This window comes from Empidonax traillii, unplaced genomic scaffold, assembly GCF_003031625.1.
Source record: "Empidonax traillii isolate 1590-97213 ecotype Southwest subspecies unplaced genomic scaffold, ASM303162v1 scaffold115:size2055165, whole genome shotgun sequence".
Taxonomy (NCBI): domain Eukaryota; kingdom Metazoa; phylum Chordata; class Aves; order Passeriformes; family Tyrannidae; genus Empidonax; species Empidonax traillii.
The window spans coordinates 569,844-591,697 of NW_020955308.1; the positions used below are offsets into that span (position 1 = coordinate 569,844).

The 21,854-nt window shown below is 37.5% G+C and overlaps 2 protein-coding genes across 10 annotated transcripts in view; one reads left to right on the forward strand and one right to left on the reverse strand.

Moving 5' to 3' along the window:
* BORA (BORA aurora kinase A activator) overlaps nucleotides 1-15,271 on the reverse strand; it is a 32,417-nt gene extending 17,146 nt beyond the window's left edge. For 6 of the 9 annotated variants that reach the window (XM_027882946.1, XM_027882948.1, XM_027882947.1 and 3 more), the window contains exons 1-12: nucleotides 15,147-15,271; nucleotides 14,121-14,291; nucleotides 13,003-13,109; nucleotides 10,371-10,416; nucleotides 8,994-9,075; nucleotides 7,749-7,814; nucleotides 6,930-6,986; nucleotides 5,225-5,442; nucleotides 3,875-4,028; nucleotides 2,653-3,254; nucleotides 2,119-2,250; nucleotides 465-642 (exon numbers count right to left, since the gene is read on the reverse strand). In XM_027882946.1, coding sequence (XP_027738747.1) covers nucleotides 465-642; nucleotides 2,119-2,250; nucleotides 2,653-3,254; nucleotides 3,875-4,028; nucleotides 5,225-5,442; nucleotides 6,930-6,986; nucleotides 7,749-7,814; nucleotides 8,994-9,075; nucleotides 10,371-10,416; nucleotides 13,003-13,109; nucleotides 14,121-14,276 — 1,798 coding nt within the window. In that variant the 5' untranslated portion in view covers nucleotides 14,277-14,291; nucleotides 15,147-15,271. The remainder of the gene's footprint in view (nucleotides 1-464; nucleotides 643-2,118; nucleotides 2,251-2,652; nucleotides 3,255-3,874; nucleotides 4,029-5,224; nucleotides 5,443-6,929; nucleotides 6,987-7,748; nucleotides 7,815-8,993; nucleotides 9,076-10,370; nucleotides 10,417-13,002; nucleotides 13,110-14,120; nucleotides 14,292-15,146) is intronic. The other 3 variants (XM_027882950.1, XM_027882949.1, XM_027882943.1) reach the window with 2 other exon arrangements.
* Nucleotides 15,272-15,518: 247 nt separating this feature from the next.
* MZT1 (mitotic spindle organizing protein 1) lies at nucleotides 15,519-21,042 on the forward strand. The gene is made up of 3 exons (XM_027882952.1): nucleotides 15,519-15,639; nucleotides 18,541-18,686; nucleotides 20,117-21,042. Exons 1-3 carry the CDS (start codon nucleotides 15,591-15,593, stop codon nucleotides 20,138-20,140), a joined length of 219 nt encoding a protein of 72 aa, XP_027738753.1. The 5' UTR covers nucleotides 15,519-15,590; the 3' UTR covers nucleotides 20,141-21,042.
* The last annotated feature ends 812 nt before the right edge of the window (nucleotides 21,043-21,854 follow it).

Sequence of the window (21,854 nt, forward strand, 5' to 3'; positions counted from 1 at the left end):
CTCTCTCGATTTCCTTTTTCTCCCCACCACAAAAAAAAAAAAAAAAATGTCCCTCATGCCTTTAGGAGGGACAAATCTTAAAATGTAGCTGGTTTTGCAGTTGGTTCCTATAGAAATTATCCTAGGTTTGCTCATCTACCCAAAACACCCACGTGGAAGCTGAAGCTATGTCCAAACTTTCAAGACAAGATTCCTCATGGAATCTACCCTAATCACAGAAGGAACACAATTCTGGAAAGCATTGTTTCTCTGGACACCTTAATTTTCAAAAATAATCACTTAATACCATTAAATTTGCCCAGAAGACCTGAAAAATCCCACATTATTTAAAAACTCCCTTAATACAATTTATTACATTTGCATCAACAAAGCAAAATAGTAGGTATAATCCAGGTAACTGAGATCACACGTATAAAAATTTATTAGACAACACAACTTAAATTCTCCATCAGAGAACTACATACCAGTTTTGTGAAATCCCTGAACTTGACTTTCATTTTTATGTTTCCAAGCAGAAATGTTGCAAGTTGCACTTTTTCCAAATATTGTACTATGTGTTTTTGCTTTTTGGAAACAGGATTGCGACTCTGGAGATTTTGCTCTCAGCAACTGATTGTCCTTATGGCTTAAAACAGAACACTCCTAGATGAGTAAGGAAAAGTTAATTTTAAAACTATTTTCACAGAAATTCTCCAAAAGAAGTAATGTCCAAACCTACTGCCTGCATATTTCAAGTACCATAAGTACCTTAAGTACCACCTCTCCCCTTCTGAAATGAGAAAGAAATGAAAGAATATGTTTTCTCTGCATAGATCTTTGAGACTGAGCCAGACTCAATTCTTAAGTCAGCAGTGTGTGCTTTTTTACTTCCATTCTCTAGAGGTTCTCTCTCTTGTGAGAGTTGAATGAAGTACTTAATGCCTTCATACTTAAACACTAATCTAAAATGCAAAATTTGGCTTAGTCAGGATCTAGCAATTGAAAGATTAACAGTGGGAAAAGACAGCTGCATAACACTGGTGAGTCCCTCTAGGTCAGGTTTGATACTACACAGCTGATTCTGGGAACTACATTCACACATCTCATCCATTTCCAACAGAGTGACTGGGGCAAGACTGGGGCAATATCCATCAGAGTAGATGGATGTTTCTAGATGTTAAAGATAAAATAGCCAGCTCCTTTTAATTTTGTAAGGGCAAATTTATCCTAGTCTTAAATGAGCAGAGTTCAGAATTTGATGTCAATGGTCTGTAAGACACCATCAGTCTGTACTTCACCTTGGCAGAGAAGTGGATATTAGCATGTAATACAGAAGTGAAGTCAGGGCTGAATGGGCCTACTTGACGATTTTTTATAATTTGAAACTATTAGTCAGTATTGTCTCCTCTTCAAGGACTGTAAACAATACCAAGTCACAGGCCATAAACTACTAAGTTTGTAAGACCATAAAACCATAATTATTAAGTGAGAGGAGATGATCTTTGCTCTCTTCAAGGAAAATAGCCTTGTATCCAGTTCTATGCAAGAAGTAAAACTCCTTCCTATCAGTCTTAAGATTAAGGGTTTAGGAGTCTTGCTAGATGCGTATTTTCTTTTGTAATTTTTTTTCAGATATGTCATCAAAGCACTTGTAATCAAAAGACTGTACCCAAGCAGAAAGTTCCCCACCAAGTCAGCATGCTAGGTATGGTCTAAGAAACTTAATGAGTTTATGAAAATCAACAGTTGACAATTTTCCCCCAAAAATGTCCTTCTCCACAGGCAGATGTTTAAAAATTTAGCAATAAAAAAAGGCAGCAAGAACAGAAACAAAAATAAGAGACAGACCAATAAATCAGAAGCCATGAGCAGCCTCACAACTACCATTCACACATATACCTTGGTTTCTTTTGAAACAACCTGCCTTTGTCATAAAACACATTAATTTTATTGCCAACTTAAGATAATTTTTCCTGCATTTATTCCCCATTTTCAACAAACTTGAAATGACACTAAATTAACATTTTTTATTATCACCTCACTGTCTCTCCCCCTCAGGCTCCCTGGAACCAAATAAAATGGGGAATGGATGCTTTAGATAGGAAGCGTCTCACTTTTCTATCACAATTTAACTCCTACCTTTGTTCTAAGCAGCTGAGATTTATTCTGAAAAACGAGAGTATTCACATCATTTTCTCTGCAGCTGTTTTCAGCCCCCACAGTATCCATAATGCTGTTTCCACAAGTCTGTGTATTGTAACCACTGTCCACCTGAAATCAAGAAGCAGGGCTTGAAAAATGTGCTGTAATTCTAATACCAATAAATCCCTCAGATACCTGATATGATTGTCATTTGATTAACAGAACTTAATCCAACAAACCAACTACAATCAGTTAACAACAAAAGCAAATCGTAAGCAGATTTGTCAGAATTAGCTTGGATTAAGTTAAATGTATTGCTGTACAGAGCAACACAAAAATAATTTGCAATTGCTATGCTCACTCCACTGGGAACAAAGAGGGGATGGGAGGGAAGCAATATAAGTCGTGATACCACCAGCATGCCACATCTAATACAAGAAAATAACAATTACTTCCAGAATAGTGTATGTATTCAAAGTTATTATCTCCAGCTCGGTTTTACAGAGAAGCAAAAAAAATTTTTCTTTTTACCTGAATACTACTGTTGTCACAAGGAATTGCGCTGCTTTCGGCAAGAGGCGACATGCACATCCGAGAGCTTTCAATACTGAAAGTAATGCCTGTCATAAAGCTGGTCATTGGTGTATTGCTATTGCCAATTGTTTCTTTTATCCAAGTGTTTTCCTCTGACACTTCAGCTGCATCAGCCATGTCTACAGTATTATTTTCTTTTAAGCCTTCTATATCCTGAAATGATGACAGCCTTTGATGACAAGCTTCTGAGTGATCTGGTGCAATAGACACAGTTGCTACCACAAGACGTGTACCATGTGCGAAAGTATCACTGTCTTCCTGACATAAGTTTATTCCATTATCCATTTCTGGGAACCGAGCTTCTGCTGGAGAAGCATTTTCCTTGTCTTCCTCATCCTCATCGTGATTCTCAACTGCAATTGGTATTCTAATGACAGAAGTCTGATACTGGGCAGTTCCTCTGCAAGCTCCAAGCCTCATAGGAGAGCAGTTTTTAATTGGAGAACAACCATCTATGTAAGGACTTCTTGTACTTGGTGGTGTCATTCTATTTGAGGAAGAAGGAATATCTGGAGAGCGAAATGTAAATTTTCTTTGGTCTGTAAAAAAAAAAAAAAAAAAAAACGGACAATTTAATTCCACATGATATCTGATAGAAAAAATTCATCATCCTCAAATGCCTGCAGGCCACTGAACAATTATAGCCAACTACACAGTATTTTACTGATCCCCGTTTCCCAATCAAATCAAACAACCAACGCCAAATACCAAACAAACCAGTATAACATTTTAATTATCATGGTGAAGGCAAGCTTCTTACCCATTTTTATCACCAAATTTGTTTTCTGTGACATGGTTTGTTGCACTGGATGCCTTGTATTTTCAAATGTCAATACTACACAGACATGTGGCTTTAAACTCCCTCCCACACTGGATTAACCCTCCTAACTTCTTTTATTCCTATAAGGTCTCAATGCCTTCTTCTAAAATATTTTCCCTAGTTGATTTTTTGCAAGCATATACATTACACTGTCTCACACATTTCACTGCTAAACAGTAAATGTGTCACATAGGAGGAGACTGTTGGTCTGCCAAGCATAGTAACTTGTCTCCAAACACAAATAGGTTCCCCTAAGAACTCAGCAGTTTTTATAATAAAAAATTTTTATAATAAAAATATGACTCAAGAAAGAATAACACATACACAATTAAACCATACCTGAGAGTGGTGTTTTTCTTATGTGGAAAGCAATTGGTGAAAAAGTAGGAGAACCACTACGTGCAGGAGACCCTTCTGAGAATGTGGGACTGGTTATACTTCCCAGACTATAAGCTCTTGTTCCTCCCTGAATAGGACTTGAAGAAAACTGACCCTTCAGAAAAAAAAAAAAAAAAAATTCTAAACCACACAGCATATTTTTATAACGTTAACTTTGGCTAATATATATATATATATATATATAAAGAGTTCTAATTTAAAAGCTTAATATGGGAGCACTGAGAAAGACTAATCCTTAACAGTGACAATCTCTATCATCAGTTTAGCTTAAATATTTCAGTGCAGCTCTTTACCTGGACTTTATGCCTCCACATAGGAGAAATGCACAATGGACTCAAACTGTCACATAATACCAACTAGGCCTATTATATTCATTAGATTTAAGAACTCTGAGAAACTTAAATAGAGAATTAATGCTATCTGTGTCAAGTATCTGATCTAAATTTCTTACTCATATCAGTGCTGACAGAAGTCAGCCACTATTTATATTTTAATGTAAATCATATTTTCTGAATTACTTACTCCAGCAGCAGGCAAAACATGAAAGTATTTCTCCTTAAGAAAAGAGAATTATACTGCAAGAATGTGACCATTATTATGTTAACGGAATTCTTTACTAGGTTAACATAGTAACCTTTTTATAAGCCACACTATTCCTAGGGTAGTTTTTTTTCCCATGCGCTTCAGTCACCAAACAGATAAAACCATATCACCTAAACCAGTTCCGCTGTGCTATGTCCACCCAGGAAAAAGGTTTACTTTAATGTGAAGAACAGACATTATGTTCTGTGTTCTAATTAATGTCTATTCATCTGAAAACTCAATGGAAAAAAAAAAAAAAGGCAAATTTAGCACTGCATTCAAAGATCCACAAGTAATGTCTTCCATTATAAATGAGTTTATGAGCTTTAAGGGAAGTAATTATATCACAAGTTCATATCAACTGGTATTTTAGAGAGTAGTTTGTGAATTTAAACAGGACTTTTTCTGTATATCTATTTTATGAAAAAGATAACATTTCAACATGCTTTCAGCAAGTGTTTTGCATGTTTTAGTTTCTACTTCCATTTCATAACTTAACATTAGAACATAACTCGTTCTATACAAAAGAACAGCAGCACAACAAAATAATATGACAAAATAAAAAGTCAGTAATATATTCTTTCAATACTTTTAGTTCACATAGCTTTTTCCAAATTTGGGAAAAAAAACCAAAACCACCATCCTCAAGTCTAGCACCTACTCCCTCATAAAGTACATCCCATCCAGCCCACAAAACAGGCCACTTACTGAACCAGATGTGTCCAGAGGGCTTCTGCACCGGACCGGAGATAATTCTATTGAACAAAGCACTCCAAGTGGCTGACTACCACATGGACTATGCAAAGAAGGGGACAAACATGCAGATACATTTCCATTTTCTTCTAAAAACAGCTTTCTTCTGAGTGATGAAGAGCTTAGATTTTCCTGAGACTGATCTGCCAATTCTTCAGTTCTAAAATATTCACCTAGAAATTGTGGGGAAAAGTTGTTTCCAATAAGAGTGCAGAAAAAAAAAATCTTCCACTACAGAGAGATATATAACTAAATTAAAACATTCAATCCAATTTACCAATGCAGCAAATAATTAATCTAATTAGGCACCACTACAAAGAGCCCACTCAGTTCACAAAGGTTCCACTTCTGCCTACCATCGCTTAACACTAGGGTCTGAATTTAAAAAACTATAAAATATATGTATATATAGGCTAGTATCTGCTTACTGGTCTTTCCCCAATTCCTCACATCTGAGTTGCAAGAGTGCAAAAGTGATTATTTTACTACCCAAGCAAAACTAAACTCTTTTTCAGGTCTCCCAGGTGTTTAAATGGTCTTCGAGACATATCCAGAGGCAACTGGGTATTCCTTCTAGAAGAAATTTTTAATGAACTCACAAATTATGTGTTGATGGAAGCATTTGTTAAGACAAAAAAAAAGGCAATAGATATGGTACTGTTTTTCTGTTTTAATTTAGATTAATTTCAATACTGGGATAGATGTACGCAGCTGAAACCCTCCGAGCTGGCTGTATCCTGTTCCCACGTGAGCAGTAAAAACAGGCCTTTCCAGCCTGAGAAGGTGGCAGCAATTGCTTGATGTAGCATTTATAATCGGACAGTTAATTTGGACTGTTGCCTCCTCAGTCAGCAGTCATGGCTTGTTTGCCACCGCACAGGCTCCAGTCACCACCTTGGCTTCAGTTAAAAGGCAGAGTTATGGCACAGCTTTACTCAAGGCAAGGTTGGGCTATGAGCCTCAAGGCCAGTCAACTCTAAGTCAAACAGCTCTGCGAAGTTAAGTAACTGCTCTGTTTGGGGGAGGCAGGAGTTATCTTCTGCTTACTACCTTTTATGCATTTGTTAACTGTTAATCAATTTTATAGAATCACAGAATATCTGAGTTGGAAGGGACCCACAAGGATCGTCAAGTCCAACTCCTGCCCTGCACAGGACCATCCCCAGGAGTCACACCATGTGCCTGAAAGTATCATCCAAACACTTCTTGAACTCTGTCAGGCTTGGTGCTGTGACCATTTCCTGAGGAGCCTGTTCCAGTACCCAACCATCCTCTGGGTGAAGAACCTTTTTCTGATATCCAACTTAAACCTCCCCTGACACAACTTCAGGCTGTTCCCCCAGGTCCCGTCACTGGTCACCTCAGAGATCAGTGCCTCCCCTTCCGCTTCCCTTCATGAGGAAGCTGTAGACTGCAAGGAGGTCTCGCCTCAGTCTCCTCAGGCTGCACAATTTCCAGTTGTCTTCCATATCCCTCCTTTTCTATCTTTATGTCCACATTAAAACCATATCATTTAAGTCACGTGTCCTGTGTGACACGCACTGTCTAATTAGAACACATACTTAAAACTCATTCATTCATTTAGTTCTCTGTATTTCATAAGACAAAAACACACAGCAAACATTTAGACATTCATATATACAGATATTGCATGACATACCTAGTATTTTCTCTAAATTAATATCCACTGGCAAAGACAGTACTGTCTGACAAGCAGCTGCAATGAATAAAACCAACAAAATTAGCTTAGTGACCTTTTACTAAAACTGTAGAGGCAAACATTCACTTTCAAATTGCACTGCAATTGAGCTATTTAAATTACAGCTGCAATAAGGAAAAGTGTTAATTAAAGCTGTGATTTTGATTTGACAACACTATATGCAGCACATTAGGCCTGGCGATAAAAAACCCAAGAGTTGTAAGAATGCCTCTCTAGGGGCTTTTATGTTAACTGAGGAAAGAGGTCTCTGAAGAAAGGAAGAATTCAAAAGGAAATGGGAGAAAAATTATCAAAATACCCTGGAGAAAAACACTACCTATTTATCTAAAATGATACAGTTTAAAATACGTATTAAGATTTCTACTATTTATTTGGCAGAGAAAATAATCAAGATTCTCTAACCCTTAACAGTCCAACACATTAAAGGTTTCTTGAAACTGTAATTTACCCATAAACTTGAGGCTTACATTCACTTTTTAATTCAGAAAAAGTGCATACATCGAGTTGGAAAAAACGCACTCCGCAGTCATACAGAGGACTTCGTTTTTTTACTTCATAAAAAATACCAGAGAGTATAACAGAATTAAATTACTATGGGAAATAGATATTAAAATTAGTAGTACCATTTAGGTCAAGAAAAACTATTTCTACAGGAATATTAACAAACAAATAATTGCCCTTTTAAATTAAATAACCATTTAAAATGGGTTATTTTGCTTCAGAGAAAGCCTGTAATTTCAGACATTGCCTTGCACTAACCATTGCTCTTCCCAGGCTGCAAGCTTAGTTGTCTTCCAATCGGAGAAATGTTATTTAGGTCAATAGCTGTAAAACACAGAAGAACTTAAAATTAAGGCATGCATTGCATATAGAGTTAGAATATTTAATACAACTAAACAAAACTTTTGCATTGAAGTTTGGAAGAGATTAGGAAGGAGTAATGAAAAAAGGTTACTATTATAGCTGAAGAAGAGAATTTCAGCACCTTTCTATTCAAACAAAGCATAGTGAAATACCATCAACACTGCTCAGACCTTTGTCTCCTGCACCCTCCTCTACATTAGAGAGATTTAAAACAAACTCGTTTACACTTAGCTAAACAGGCTGTGCTCAAGTAGAACACATTTCCATAAAATCACTCAGCCTGGACTTGAGGTGAAGAAATATTTTGGGTTTTTTATACAGCTAAAAAACACACTAGACCATTTTCCTTTACCGTTCACTTTTCCAGATCTCGGATTATGGTTCATGTTCTCCGCTCAAAAAATTATGACCTTGCAATTGACAATTAAAAATACACTATCCACAAGCTGCATCTCCACAATAAAAAAATTTTAAGTTTAGCCTTCTCCAAATCTTGAAAAATCACCACTTATTTAAGAATTTCCTACCAAACACTACTTTATAGCTGACATTTGTCCAGCTTGTAGTCCATTTACTATGTATTCTGCTGGTTATATATAAACTTCAGCAACAATAGCATTAAGAATAAAATCTAACGTGAGCATAAACATAACGAACTTAGGAAACCCATAAGCAGTGACCACGAGCTAACAGGACACTAAGATGACAACAGGAATTTATGCAGCAAGGGTAAAAAAATATGGAACTCCATTTCCCATATGCTTATATGGTGAGGAAAGCAGTCAGAATAAGGACATACAAACATCAGAAATAAAAAGTAAAGTACAAGACTTGGCGATCACCAGTATCAACAGTGCAATTCTGTGTGCAAATTAAATTGGTTAAAAACAGGTTTATTAAAGTAGAAAGGTTTAAGAACAAAATCCAAAAACAATAAAAAGGAAAAATTATAAAGACAGACTCTTGATTAACAAATAATTCTTAAACAAAGAAAGCACTTGGAGAGAACAGCTGACAATCTATCAGTTGTGCCATATTTTATCACCAGTTCTTAAAATTTAAATTAAGATTGAAATAAATTATGCTTGATAATTTCTCCAAAAGCTACACTATTTGGATGGACACACAAAAGCAACTTACATTTAGTTGAATTAAACTGAGAAACTTGTTTGCCTTCATGTTCAATCCAAGGAGAAGGAACTATGAGTCTTTTTGTGAAAAACTAGAGTAGAATAAAAACAATCATGTCAGCACTTTAAAAAAATTGGCAATTCTCAACTCTAATTTAGATCAGTACCCTGAAGAAGAAAAATTGCAGAACATATTTCATTATTTCAGGCCCAGAGAGATTAAGGAAAAAATAAGCTGAAGACCACCATATTCTTTATGACACATAGCACACCTCAGATCTTTCAGACTGAAAACTTAAGAAAAGTTTAATTTAACAATAATTACTCATTTAAAAATTTGAATTGTCACTGTCCCACTTATTGCACAGTAGTTTAAAATCATTCTTTTAAAGTTTTCAGTTTGTTAAGTTGTATTTTGACAATTGAGCTATTTCACAGAAGTGATAAAGAGACACCATTTCAGTCTTTGTCTTTGAACCAGAAACTGTATCTATCATCGCAGTTGCACTATGGAACACCCTGATGCTGAGGAGATGAACACTATTACTTCAAAAAATACATGGCAAACCCTGTTTCCACAATAAATGCAAGACTCAAAGTAAATGAAAATAACTCAGCTTGAAACACAGCTATTAAAGGCATAATTTTTATCAGAGACATGGTTTCAAGCTGTTCAGCTGCAGAATCCATTAGGTTATACCTCACGAAGAAGAAATACCCTTTTTAATACAGATACAGAACAAAAGAACATCTTAGCTGCAGGTCAACTACACAGCGCCTTGATGGAATCATAAAAAATATTTTTGTTTGCAGAGACAGAAACTGACAAACTTGCCTACTAGAGCTTTATTTTACTTTTTTTAAATTGAAATTACATTTAAGATTTCTATAGTGGACATTTGAAACACTTTTCCTTCTCTGCTACACAAATGGATAGTAAAAAATAAAATGAAAAATGGATGGAAATATATACAAGCTACCACAATAAAGTAGTACATCTAACTAAGCAGACTTTGGAAGGAAAAAAAGAAATAACAAAAAATCAACAATATTTTAAAAAATGCAATAAACCACTAACAGCTACTGTAAACCCCCAAATGCTCATTTTTAACCTCAAGTTAACTATTTTTAAGTTACATTACAGCTACATTACCACTAGCCAAGCTACATGAAAGAAAAAAAAAATCTGTTGTTTTGACCTACAGGTTTGTGAAAAAAGATGGGAAGAAAAAGAACATGTAGATTCCAACTACAGTGGATGACGATGCAAAATTACTTTATTACTGAAATATAACAGGCTTTTGAGGTTTGAAATCCTATAATAGACCTGGATCTTTTTTGTAGACAAAAAATTAAATCAATATTTGATAGCACAAAATTTTATTACCTCCTCAATAGCTTTTTGCCTTCTGTCTTCTGTCTCCTTATCAATTCTAAGTAACAAATGAAAAACAACTCAATTATCAAAACCATCACATAAGAAAAAATGTAAAGTCAAACCATGTAATAATTTATAGATGCTCAAGAGGAACTTTATAAATGCGACTGCATTATACTCTAAATTGTAAGATGTTTTTACTGTTACGTGTAATAATTTTATACTATAAATTTAGAAATATTAATGCAATTCTCAGCTCTGTTCATTTGAAAATGATCTGTACCATTTATAAGTACGAATTTGCAAATCATCTATTTACTCCTTGTATCAGCAAGTCTGGACAAAAACTCAGTCACAACTCAGTCATATGAATAGATTTTACTATTAGTTACCATGAGATTAATCTTACACTGTAAAACCAAGCAGAATCAAAATACGGGATACAAGGAATTGAAGGGCAGCTGAAGACACTCCTGGAATTTGCAAACTCAGTTCCTGACACAGCCCACTTTCCCAGCACAGAGTTCTCTCTGCCAAATAGAGAGTCTGCCATATTTTTTTCCATTTAGAATATATCATATTTCAGTTTCTAACAATGAACATATTCTCTTATTCAGCTTTTAACTTAGCTTTTAAAAAAATATTGTAGTTACTTTAGCCATGATGTGTGAGACTCTGTATTTCCTCTAATGGTCACCTTCAAGTCTCACTCAGTTACTACTATGCAATTTATTGTAAAATTTTTTGAAGTTTCCAAATGTTCATCATTATCTTAGCTGAATCACACAATGGTTTCATATACAGTTAGTATACTTGAATTAACCTTCAATAATTTTAGAAATCAGTCAGACAACCCAACATTATTAGCTAACAAACACACACACAGATGTGCCTGATACATAAATTCTCTTCCACAGCTCTTTCTTTCATGCTTATCACACTTCCAATATAACTACAATGTTTAGACATGCCATCTTCAATTATGTCTGCCTAGATAATGCTAAAGGGACAATTCTATGAAGACACCTGCACAAAATTCAGTTACTGTACCAAAAAAGAGTAAACATACAATCACTGTATATTTATGCACAGTGGATCACAAGTAATAAGCAGAGGAACTGGGAAAACAGCTCCCATTAGAAGTGCTGGTTAGTGTAAAAGAGGACCTTTTTTTCTTTAGTACATAACTCCGGGAAAATAACAAAGTGAAAATGTCATATATGTTTAACAAGAATAAAACCAAGACTGTCTTGTGCGCAACTTCAAGCAACATAGCACTTGCAGCTGTGACACACAGTATGCAAGATGCAGATAGGTATCTTTTAATAATTAACGAATAATAGCATAGCATCCAATTTAGAAACATTCAATTTCTATCAGCAGAAATAAAAAAGGAAGCAGAAAGTTTGTGGACAAGGCTGTGTCAGTGTGGCTGCTCAATTACTGACAGACTATTTTTTGAATAACAAAGTCTGCCAGAAAAGCATTCTCCTAAACATCTTACAAGCAGTTTAATAAACTCACAGCACGTAGATGATGCCCAGTTTATGGAAACAGTAATACTACACAAAATCAAGTCTATATATGATACACACTCAGACTTTCCCAAGTGCTTATAAGCTTTTACACAGTGCTGTTCCTCAGACTGTTTGACTACATTACAGAGATTTAACAGTTTGAAATAGTTATACATGGAATTACCTATGCTTGTGGTTGTTTGCTATTAATTCAGAGAGTTAATTGTTAACAAGCATTATAAATTATCTCTTTTAACAGGAGTACATAATTCACATAAGATTATGTGTGGGCTTCAAAAACTCAATTCTTTCGTCACAAACTTGTAACATCAAGAGTAGTATTTACGACACTTTTATTTCCATGAAACTGTGTTTATGAAACCTAAATAAGGTTTCCGTGCAAACTCCTACTCACACATTTGTATACAGATATGCATTTAACCATGTACAGTTTGTAGCCCTCAGAAGTAACCTCTATCTGTACTACCCTGAAACATGCAAGGATGTACAAAGCAAATCTACATATGGTCAAACCAGCCTCTTTCTAATCACAGGAGACAATAAAAAAAAAAAAATCACAATGGGTATGAAACAGTGGGACAGACTAAAAGGACCCACAGAGACAACACACATATCTATGGGCCATGTCACTAATCATCATTGGAATTGTCACCCAAACCATCTCGATTAAAGCTTGTTTGTGGGTGTCCAAATAGGCTTCCCAAAACAGTGCAATTAACTCCCTAAAAAACATAAGGCTTAAGGCTGTATAACATATAAGAAGCATTAGAGTCTGAAACCTACTGGTTGCTAGAGGAAGGCCAGGAAACAAATGGCTATTAAGGTAAAAAAGGACTGACATTAAGGCATGGTGATTCATAGATACAGCTGAGGACAGTTATATTCCTTCTACAGTTCTTCCTATTTAAAAAAAGAAAAATGTAGGTTCAGGTCGCTTGGAGAGTAGTTAGATGCCCTCTAATCTGAGTGACCTGATCTAGACAGGATGGAAATTGGTTTATTATCCTATTACAGCGATGCTTCATGCCATGTCAATAAAGCAAAAGAACAGTGTTCCAGTATTAATGCTAAGTTAACTGCACAAAACCAGATTGCAAAGTTACCTAGCATGGCTCAAATACATTGCTTGGCGTCGAACATCTTCTGAGTCAATTTCCACAGGATTTATTAGAGCAAGCTGATCAATAGACCATCTAAATTTTCCTGGTGTCTGAAAAAAAGAAACAGGCATCTTAATGCTTGCTATTCTAAAAAGATAAAAATAAAACTACAGGACAAATCTCAATGGAACAACACAATCACTGCTACCATATAGTTTCTGATATTCAAAAGAGTTTCTATTTAAATGATCTACTTTAAAAAAAACGATTAATCAGTCAGGCTTCTTACTCTGGTGGTAGTATTACAGTGATTTACATGATAATATTAAATAGAAAGTTATAGCTAATATTTACAAACGGAGGTGTCAGTTTCTTCTCAATTTCTGAGGACAGATCTAGTAAAGATACATAACTTCAGATCAAATTTAGTCGTTTCTAGATTGCCACAATCCAAATTGTGGTTCCATGAACACCCAGTGTCTGTACCTAAACCATGTTATCCAATAAAAGAGCAGTCTTCCTTTCACCTCCCATGTTGAAGACTGAAGAGTTGCAACCTCATATGCATCTTGCAAAGTCTCCCTCATAATGCCATACATAGTGCACTACAAAATCCAATTCAGAAATAAAGCAGTTTCACCCCTTTATTTAACAATTAGCACTTATGTTCAAATACCTTTGAAAAATTATCTGCCAAGTAAGTCTTTTTAGTTTCATTAGCACAGTATCTTCTTTACTGCTTACCAAAGAATAATTTCTACTGCAAACCAAGATGTAATTTGCAACTAAAAGTTGTATATACACAAAATCATTAACTCGAATACAGAAACAGCTCATAGCAAAAATGCAACTAAGTTTTATTATTTAGGAACTGGGGCTTTTTTAGCACTCAGTCACCTAATATCTAATGACTAAATAAATACAGAAAGGTAGGAAGACTAAGCAACAAGATTAGTATTAAAAGTAGCATATTTCTGTAAAGAGAAGAAACTCCAAATGCTACCAAAATTTTTTAGCTTAGTATATATGTTAAAGTACACTAAATAAAATATCCTTTAAAATGCATTTGAAAATATTAATGCCTAACATACATAGTTATACAACTTAAGACTAGAACTTACTGATGAGGAATTTGTTGACTTGAAGACCGAAGGACTGGACACAATCTGCTCCTGAAGAGTGTAATAATCACTGGGACTTTCAAAAGGATTCAGGATTGCAACTCGTCCTGGAGTTTCTGGTGCTATCTGCATTTTAGCTTCTTCTGTATCACCCATAACACTAAACTATACCTGAAAAAGAGAGAGGGAAAGGAAAAATTAAGGGACATAATGAAATCATAATTTTGACATTTTAGAGTTATACTGAAGGCTTTAGGAAGAGATGATCATCGTTTTAAGGTGCCAGAAGCATTTAAAGGGCTAACAAAAACGAAGTGCGCTTTGGCTTGGACCTACTAGCATAAAGCCGATAAAGAAGGCTGGTATAAACGATTAAAAATTAACAGGACCTAAAAAAAACCAGACAAGAACGGGCATGAAAAAGGGAATTAAGAAAAGTCCAAACAAACAAATACCAAAAGAATAAGCAACCAAAAAAAAACCAAGAAAACAACACCCATGAACAACCACGAGAAGAAACAGAACGGTCAGGAGGCCAAGCGCGTTCCTGGGGGGGGAGGGCGCAGCTCACGCACCAAGCGCTGGCACTCAGGGGCTTCGGGAATACGGAGAGGTTCCAGGACGCGGGCAGCACGGTCCCCCCGCCCGCCCCGCGGTGCCCGCACGCCGAGCAGCGACGACGGAGGGGGACGGAGTGGCGAGAGGGGGCTGCAGGCGGCGACCCGCCCTCCTCCCCCCACACCGGAGCAGCCTAGCAGCCCCTGGCCGCGGGCAGGGCCTCGGGCGGCGGGAAGGAGGATGCGCGGCGCTGCCCGTGGGCTGGGGCAGCAGTAACGCCCCGAGCAGGTCCCGCTTGGCCCGGGCGCTAAAACCGACCACCTTCCCCCGCCCCAACTGGCCTGCCCCGGCTCTAGAGGGCTGCGGGCGGCGGCACCGCTCCCTCCCGCCGCAGGGCACCTCCCGAGCCCCCGCGGCGGCAAACAGGACGGGAGTCCCGCGCGAGAAGCCCCCTCTCAGCATTCTCACTCTTCTCCCCGGGACGGTGCCACCGCGCCGAGCCGCTCTCTGAGTTCCCGGGCGCCGAGGGGACGGTGCTGCCGCGGGTGCCGAGGTGCGAGGCACAGCCCCCGCCGCCGTTACCGGGCTGCTGCCACCGCCGGGATACCACCACGGCCGCGCCGCCCGCTCATAGGGCCCCACTCGCCGCTCCCGCCCCCGCCGCGCCGGGCGGCCCTTTAAACAGCTCCGCCCCCTCCGCCCGCTCTGACCAATCACAGCGCGCGGCCTCCGCCGCCGGGCCAATGGCCGGGCTCCCTCTCTCTCGAACGGGCCAATCGGCAGGGGCGCCGCGGCACGAATTCGAAAGAAAGCCCGCCCCCCAGGGCCGTGCCGCTGCGCTGGGGTCTCGCGTGGGGCCGGGGCCGGAGCCGCGGCTCGTTCCGGTTCCGGGGGAGGGCTGTGAGGGTCGCCATGGCGAGCAACGCCGCCAGCCTAAACGCGGTGCGGGAAACCATGGACGGTGCGTGACACAGCTGCGGGAGGGGGACGCGCACGGGGCGGCGGCCAAGAAGCAACGCTGAGAAACAGCTCTGGGTGCTTCGATTCTTCCTAGTCAGGATGGAGGAAAAAGCGAACGCCCCCGGGGCACCTCTCCTAGGAAGAGGGGTGCGGGTTAGGGCTGCTGGAAGGTGTAGGGCGTAGCGATATCTTTGTTTGCTTCGTGTTATTCATAGTGAGTGAAAACGCTTTGAACACCCGCGTAGTGCGAGTGAATTTTGGACGTCGAGTGGCTTTTCTTGGGGATCTTTAGTTAGCTAATAATAATAGAGAGTACTGTTGGGGTTTAGTGTTTATGAATATATGTAAGTTTCTACTGTGCTTTCTCGGTATTTGTACCGGATAACGCAAATGATTGTTTCTGGCTCTGTCCGTCCTGGATTTAAGCCGGGGGAAAACGAAGTGTGTGGAAGGGAAAGGCGGGACCAACCCTGTGACGCTGCCAGTGCCTGAACTGATGTGAGCCCTCGTTCTCCTGCATGGCTCAAGTCAGAAAACAGAAGTAAACTAAATTAAACAAGCGAACAAACAAAACCAAAACAAACAATATAGTGAAAAAGCGTTGAGAACAGTAATCAGTGTTATGGAATTAGAATAGTTTCTGATGCAAAAAAAACCAAACAAACAAAACCAAAACTGTTATGGGATGGGGAATGTGAGAATAGTGGCACCAGGAGTGCTGGGAAATATTTTGGAAATTTGTAAGCCAAGAAATGGGATCAGGTGAGTAAAGGTCAGGTGTTCACTTACTCTTCTGGCCTGACTAGGAGGAATCAAAACTGGTACGTCCTGGAGTTGTTTCTTAGTGTAGTGCAAAACTCTGGAATTCTATGAAATGCCTATGGCAAAGCCTTATATGCAAAGTGGAAAGCTGCCAAGAAATCCTCTGAGGGTTGTTAAATGTAAAGATTTTCTCTGAAAATGCCCTAACAAGAGAGTGAAGGCTAGGGAGAGCATTTGGGGGATATTGCTTTGCGTTTGCCATTTTCTCAGCATCTTCCCTTCTCTTGAATTTATGAATACTATAACATAAAAGTTTCTTAGCAAAGACTTTCACCAGTCCAGCTGGTGTAAAAATTAGCATTTCAGCCACTGATCTTTGCTCTCTGACCTGCAAAAGCAGGTCTAGCAGAGTTATGGCTCCTCTGATGCTGCAAGAGGTTAAGACTAATTTGTGCAGATGGAGAGAGGGTTGTTTGGGTAGGATCGACAGTCTAAGTTCTGATAACTATATTTGACAACTGTTCTCTCCATTTGTGCGGAAACATTTTGGGCAGGAGGGATGATGTGTGGATTTAAAGACAAAAAAAAGGCTTTTAAGAACAGATGTGGAAAGTACACTGATCTTCTGATTTAGGAGCCCAGGCTCTCCATGTAAAAATGTATACATTTTGCCTAGGATAGACATAGATATTTAGCAGTTGTTCTCTTCAGAGTTAAGAGCTCGGAATTGTGGAAAGACTGCACCAAAGGCACGACTCTGACACAGTGACCACAGCTCTTGCTGACATAGAAAATTGGAACTTACCTTCAGTTAGATTACTACTCTGCCTTCAAATATGTCACATGCTTAGTAGAATTTTTGATAGATTTTAAATGGTTAAAAAAAATAATAATTGTTTCTTTCTGGGAAGTTTTTAGTCCTTCTTAGTTCTGTAGCTCTTAAACATTCAATGTCATTTTATTGCAACTTCATCAGTTTGTTAGTTCAAGATGCTTTTGTATGGACAGGGTGTGCATGTATAATGTGTTTGGAATGGTATGTTTTAAAGCCAGCAGGAACAGAATGTCTTGAGGTGGAGAAAGATGGAAGCTTTCCTCCTGGCTTGTAGGTAGGACAATGGACTGACAGACTGCTTTCAAGTCTTAAACTTGTTTGTATTCTTAATCCAACCTATTTGTGTGGGCTTCAAGAATATTTTCACGCCTAGAGATTTTTTTCTCCCTGTGACTTCAATGGAACTGACTGGATACATTAGGTTGTCTTGGGTAAGTGTGACTTACCAGAGTGTGCTGCAGGATGTCACTGGTGTACCAGGGAATATTTTTATAGTTGTCAAGTGGACAGTAGTCATTTGCCATGATGCTTTTACATGGTGAGAAAGACCTAGTACTTCACTTTTCCCTAGCTTGGGGGAGGTTTGGTTACAGAAACTGTGAGTAACACCTGTACAAAATCAATCTATATTGGGACTTAGCTTCAGGATAGAGCTTACTTTAGAAATCAGAAACCAAATCTCAGTGAGTTGTTCTGTTGCATCTTTGACAAACTGTTTATGAGAATCAAAACAAAGGGGCCTTTCAGAGAAACTTAAGAAGTAATGAGAGAGATGTGACTGGAATCTCCTTCTCCAGAAGGTCTCATATTGTGGTGCTGCTCTTGATTCAGGACACATAAAATTGAATAGTATTGCTTATCATTAAACTTGTGTTAATGTTAGACCTAAAGTCAGGTGTCGTTGTGGAAGAAGGTGGCTAGATAACTGCTGACATTCTCTGTAAAAGCTTTAGCAATGTGTTTCCTGGTCCATTTCAGTAGGGCATCATCAGTATCTGAAGTTCAGAAGCACAGTGTTTTTATAGCCTACCTTTTACATAATTGGTAAGCATGTTAATTGTTGAATTCTTCATTTATTTTTTTACTTTCCTGAACCAGAAAAGAATAGTGTTTATGTTGGAAGTCATAGCTTTTAACTTATGCTGGAAAGCTGAACATGAATGCTGTTGTTGAAGTTCAGACTGCAGTGCACAACTGCCATGTTCACACTCTACTGTAGAACTTAAATGTTGATCAATAATGATTTTGATAATTGAAATTTCATAGTCTGTAGGGACCAAAGTGATTTCCTTTTTTCTGTTGCAGTTCTCTTTGAGATTTCAAGAATATTAAACACTGGCTTGGATATGGAGACATTGTCTATTTGTGTGCGGCTTTGTGAACAAGGGATAAATCCAGAAGCATTATCATCTGTTATTAAAGAACTGCGCAAGGCTACAGAAGCTCTAAAGGTAATACTTTTGTTTAAAAAGCTTATAAATTTATTTTTAAGAGTTGAATGTATGTGCAACTTGCTATACTTCAATTCGTAAATTGTACTTTAAGATATGATTCATATTTAAATCAAGGAAATGAACTGTTCCATGGAAAAGGCATTGAATACAACTAAACTAAACATGATGCTGGAAATGGTACAAATAAAAAAGTTAGATTAACTCTTTTGAAGGGGAAAAAATAAAAAACCGAAAACCATGACCAAACCCCAGAGTTTTTTATTCTGGGCATTTGTAGTCACCATTTGCCCCCTTATCTGCATCGTATCACAAATACGTTGCTACTTTCTCCTTTAACCAATATAACCTCATTTCTACAACCTCAGACTTAACAGTATGTAGCAGTACTTGTAAATGGGTACATGCAGCTTGGTAGTGTAATCTTCACGTACTGCGTTCACCACATTAACCTGTGCCTTGAACCTTTCCATAGACCAGCAACAGGGGATTTCGTGACGTGTGTATATATAGGGCTTTTCGTATATTAGCGTTTACCTCCTGTTTAACTAGTAAAGGGTAACAATGGTTTAAAAACAAATCCTCAATTGACTTTTAAAGGAGTTTCATTCTCTACCTAAACGTCACAATCATGATTGTCTTCTAGTGGATCTAGTGGGAGGTGGAGGGGAAACCTATATCTTGCTTCTACTCTAGAAGACTGCATACTTTATTTTTAACTTAACATATTTCTATACTCATGCTCTTGCACATTTTATATTTGTGCTTAAATGTGTGCATAGATGTGCATTTAACTATGTGTATGTAAGTAATTGAGGACTGTTTTACTTTTTCATTTGCTTTTACTGATTTATCATTCCTGTTGCTATCTTTTGACTGTTTGCCCCATAAGTGCCTAAAATTTCCCACTGTCAGTCTTCAACAGTGTGCCTTGTGGGTTGGGTTGAGTTATTCAGTAATAAAAAATACTAATGTTCTTAATCAAGTAATTGGCGGTGTGACTTATACAATTATAGTTAGTGTAATTCTTCTAAGTTTTTTGTCAATAGCTTATCTGTATGAGTGGGAATAGTAATTACCACAAATTATATCAAGTAGTAAATTCCAGAGGTAAACATATTCATGCATTTGAGCACTTCTTGAAAGCATTAGGGTAAAATGTAGAGGATACAAGTTGCTCAGATAAAGGACATAAAATTTAACACAAACAAGCAGGAACGGCTCTTTTAGAAAAGGGTAATGGCAGTTGACAGCATTATTTTTTAAAAAAAATAGTGTTCATTAGAGGAATGTTCATAAGTAGTTCTTCGTTTTTAGGTTTTCTTCTTTTTAAGTTCTAGGAAAATTAAAATAGTTACAAGAAAAGACTAAATTTAATCTCTATGATGACTCTTTTGCTGACTTGCAATAAGTGTTTTTTCTGTTTCTAGGCTGCTGAAAATATGACAGGCTGATATGGGCAAAGATTTCTGCATGAGAAGAATGCCAAGATAAACTTAACAGGAGTTCTGAAGATTGCCAGTATTCAGACAAAAATGAAATAAGTGTGTATGCAAAGGTCTCAGAATATTTCTGTAATATTATTCAAAAGAATGGTGTATATAATATAATAGCTTTGAAAATTTTTTTAATAAGTTCACCAGTAATAGTTTACTTGGTATTTTTGTGAACTGTTTGTGAATGTAGTGCAATTGCTCTTTGGCATCCAGTACTTTTAAAATCATGCCAGTTACTGTACATCTGTTGAATTTACTAGCATGTACAAATGAGTATTGTTATAGTGAGTGCACCTTTTTTAATGCATCCTTTAGAAGTGCAGGTATATCCTGAGTTTTATCTCTTGCTTTGATGAAAAACTGCATGTAACAATTTTAGCCTTGCTTTATGGACCACAGAGGAATGAAACTTAGACTGACTTTATTTTAATTAGAGTAAGGGCAGTGACTTAAGTATCAATTTGATAGTAAGAAGTAAAGCATTTTTGATAATATAAGTAATGAATTGTCCTTTTTATTTTGATTCAAATTGCTGGGAAAAGTGTTTTACTTAGATAACAAAGGTGCTTCAGTTATCCATGCAGAAATGTATGTAAATTTAAACTCTAGATGACGTGGGATGTTTTACGAAGATTAAATGCTACATTTGTTATTTGTTCCAACTACTGGATCTAAAAATATTTAGTCTGTATGTTATTGCTTAGTCAAAGCATAAATGAGGAGCATCAGATTTGGTTGATGAGTATCAATGAGTCTTAAACAGTCATTTGGTCTAGAAATGTCTTCTCCTTTAGAACTAGGAATCTTCACTGGTGCCAGACGAAGTGGTTATTTCCAGTAAATATCCTTTCATCCAGAAATTCTGGTTTGTAAGAAAATGGTTTCTTGTGTATTCTTCACCTGCTACTTTTAAGGTGGTTGTTGTTTTTTTGCTTTTGTTTTTGTTTTTTTTTTAAGCTTTTTTGGTTTTGGTTATCCTATTTTCAAGGTGTGGTGCTAATAGGACTTAAAGGAGCTCCAGGGTTAATAGGGTGAAGCACATTTGGAAATGAACCTGGAATCTTTGTTAAGTCAAAAGTTATATTTGTGCAGAGATAAAAAGTTCTTTCTACTCTGAGAGTTTACAGCATATGCACCCTAGGTCATAGCTCTATAAAAAGCAATCAAGGAGGCTAAATACTTCAAATTGCTGGTAGAGAGAATAGAAAAATACTTAATATTAAGCTGAATCACCTTTATTTGCAGTTAGCCTGTCTAAAAAATCATTGCAAGAGGACGCTGTAAAAATTTGGGATAACCAAGCTGGGGAACTTATAAATGGTATCATTTTACACACTCACCGCACCAATCTACAAAGGATTTTAAGTGTTGATGACTTGAATATTGGGTGGAATTTTTTGCTTTAAACAGTAAGATATCCTTAGTATAAAAATATATAACAATGAAATTTTTCTTAGGAAATCTGAAAAGTCAGTAAAACATTATGAAAACACCAGGTATATAGTTCTTGATCTGTCCAGTAAATTGCATCTACCACTTTGCCATCAGTAGGCTTACAGTTCCTATGCATTTAGACACTTTCTGGTGGACCATTTGTCATGCAGAATTATAGAAGCAGGGCATGTCTTTGACATTCAAAACCTCATTTTGATGTCTATAAAGCTAAAAATGC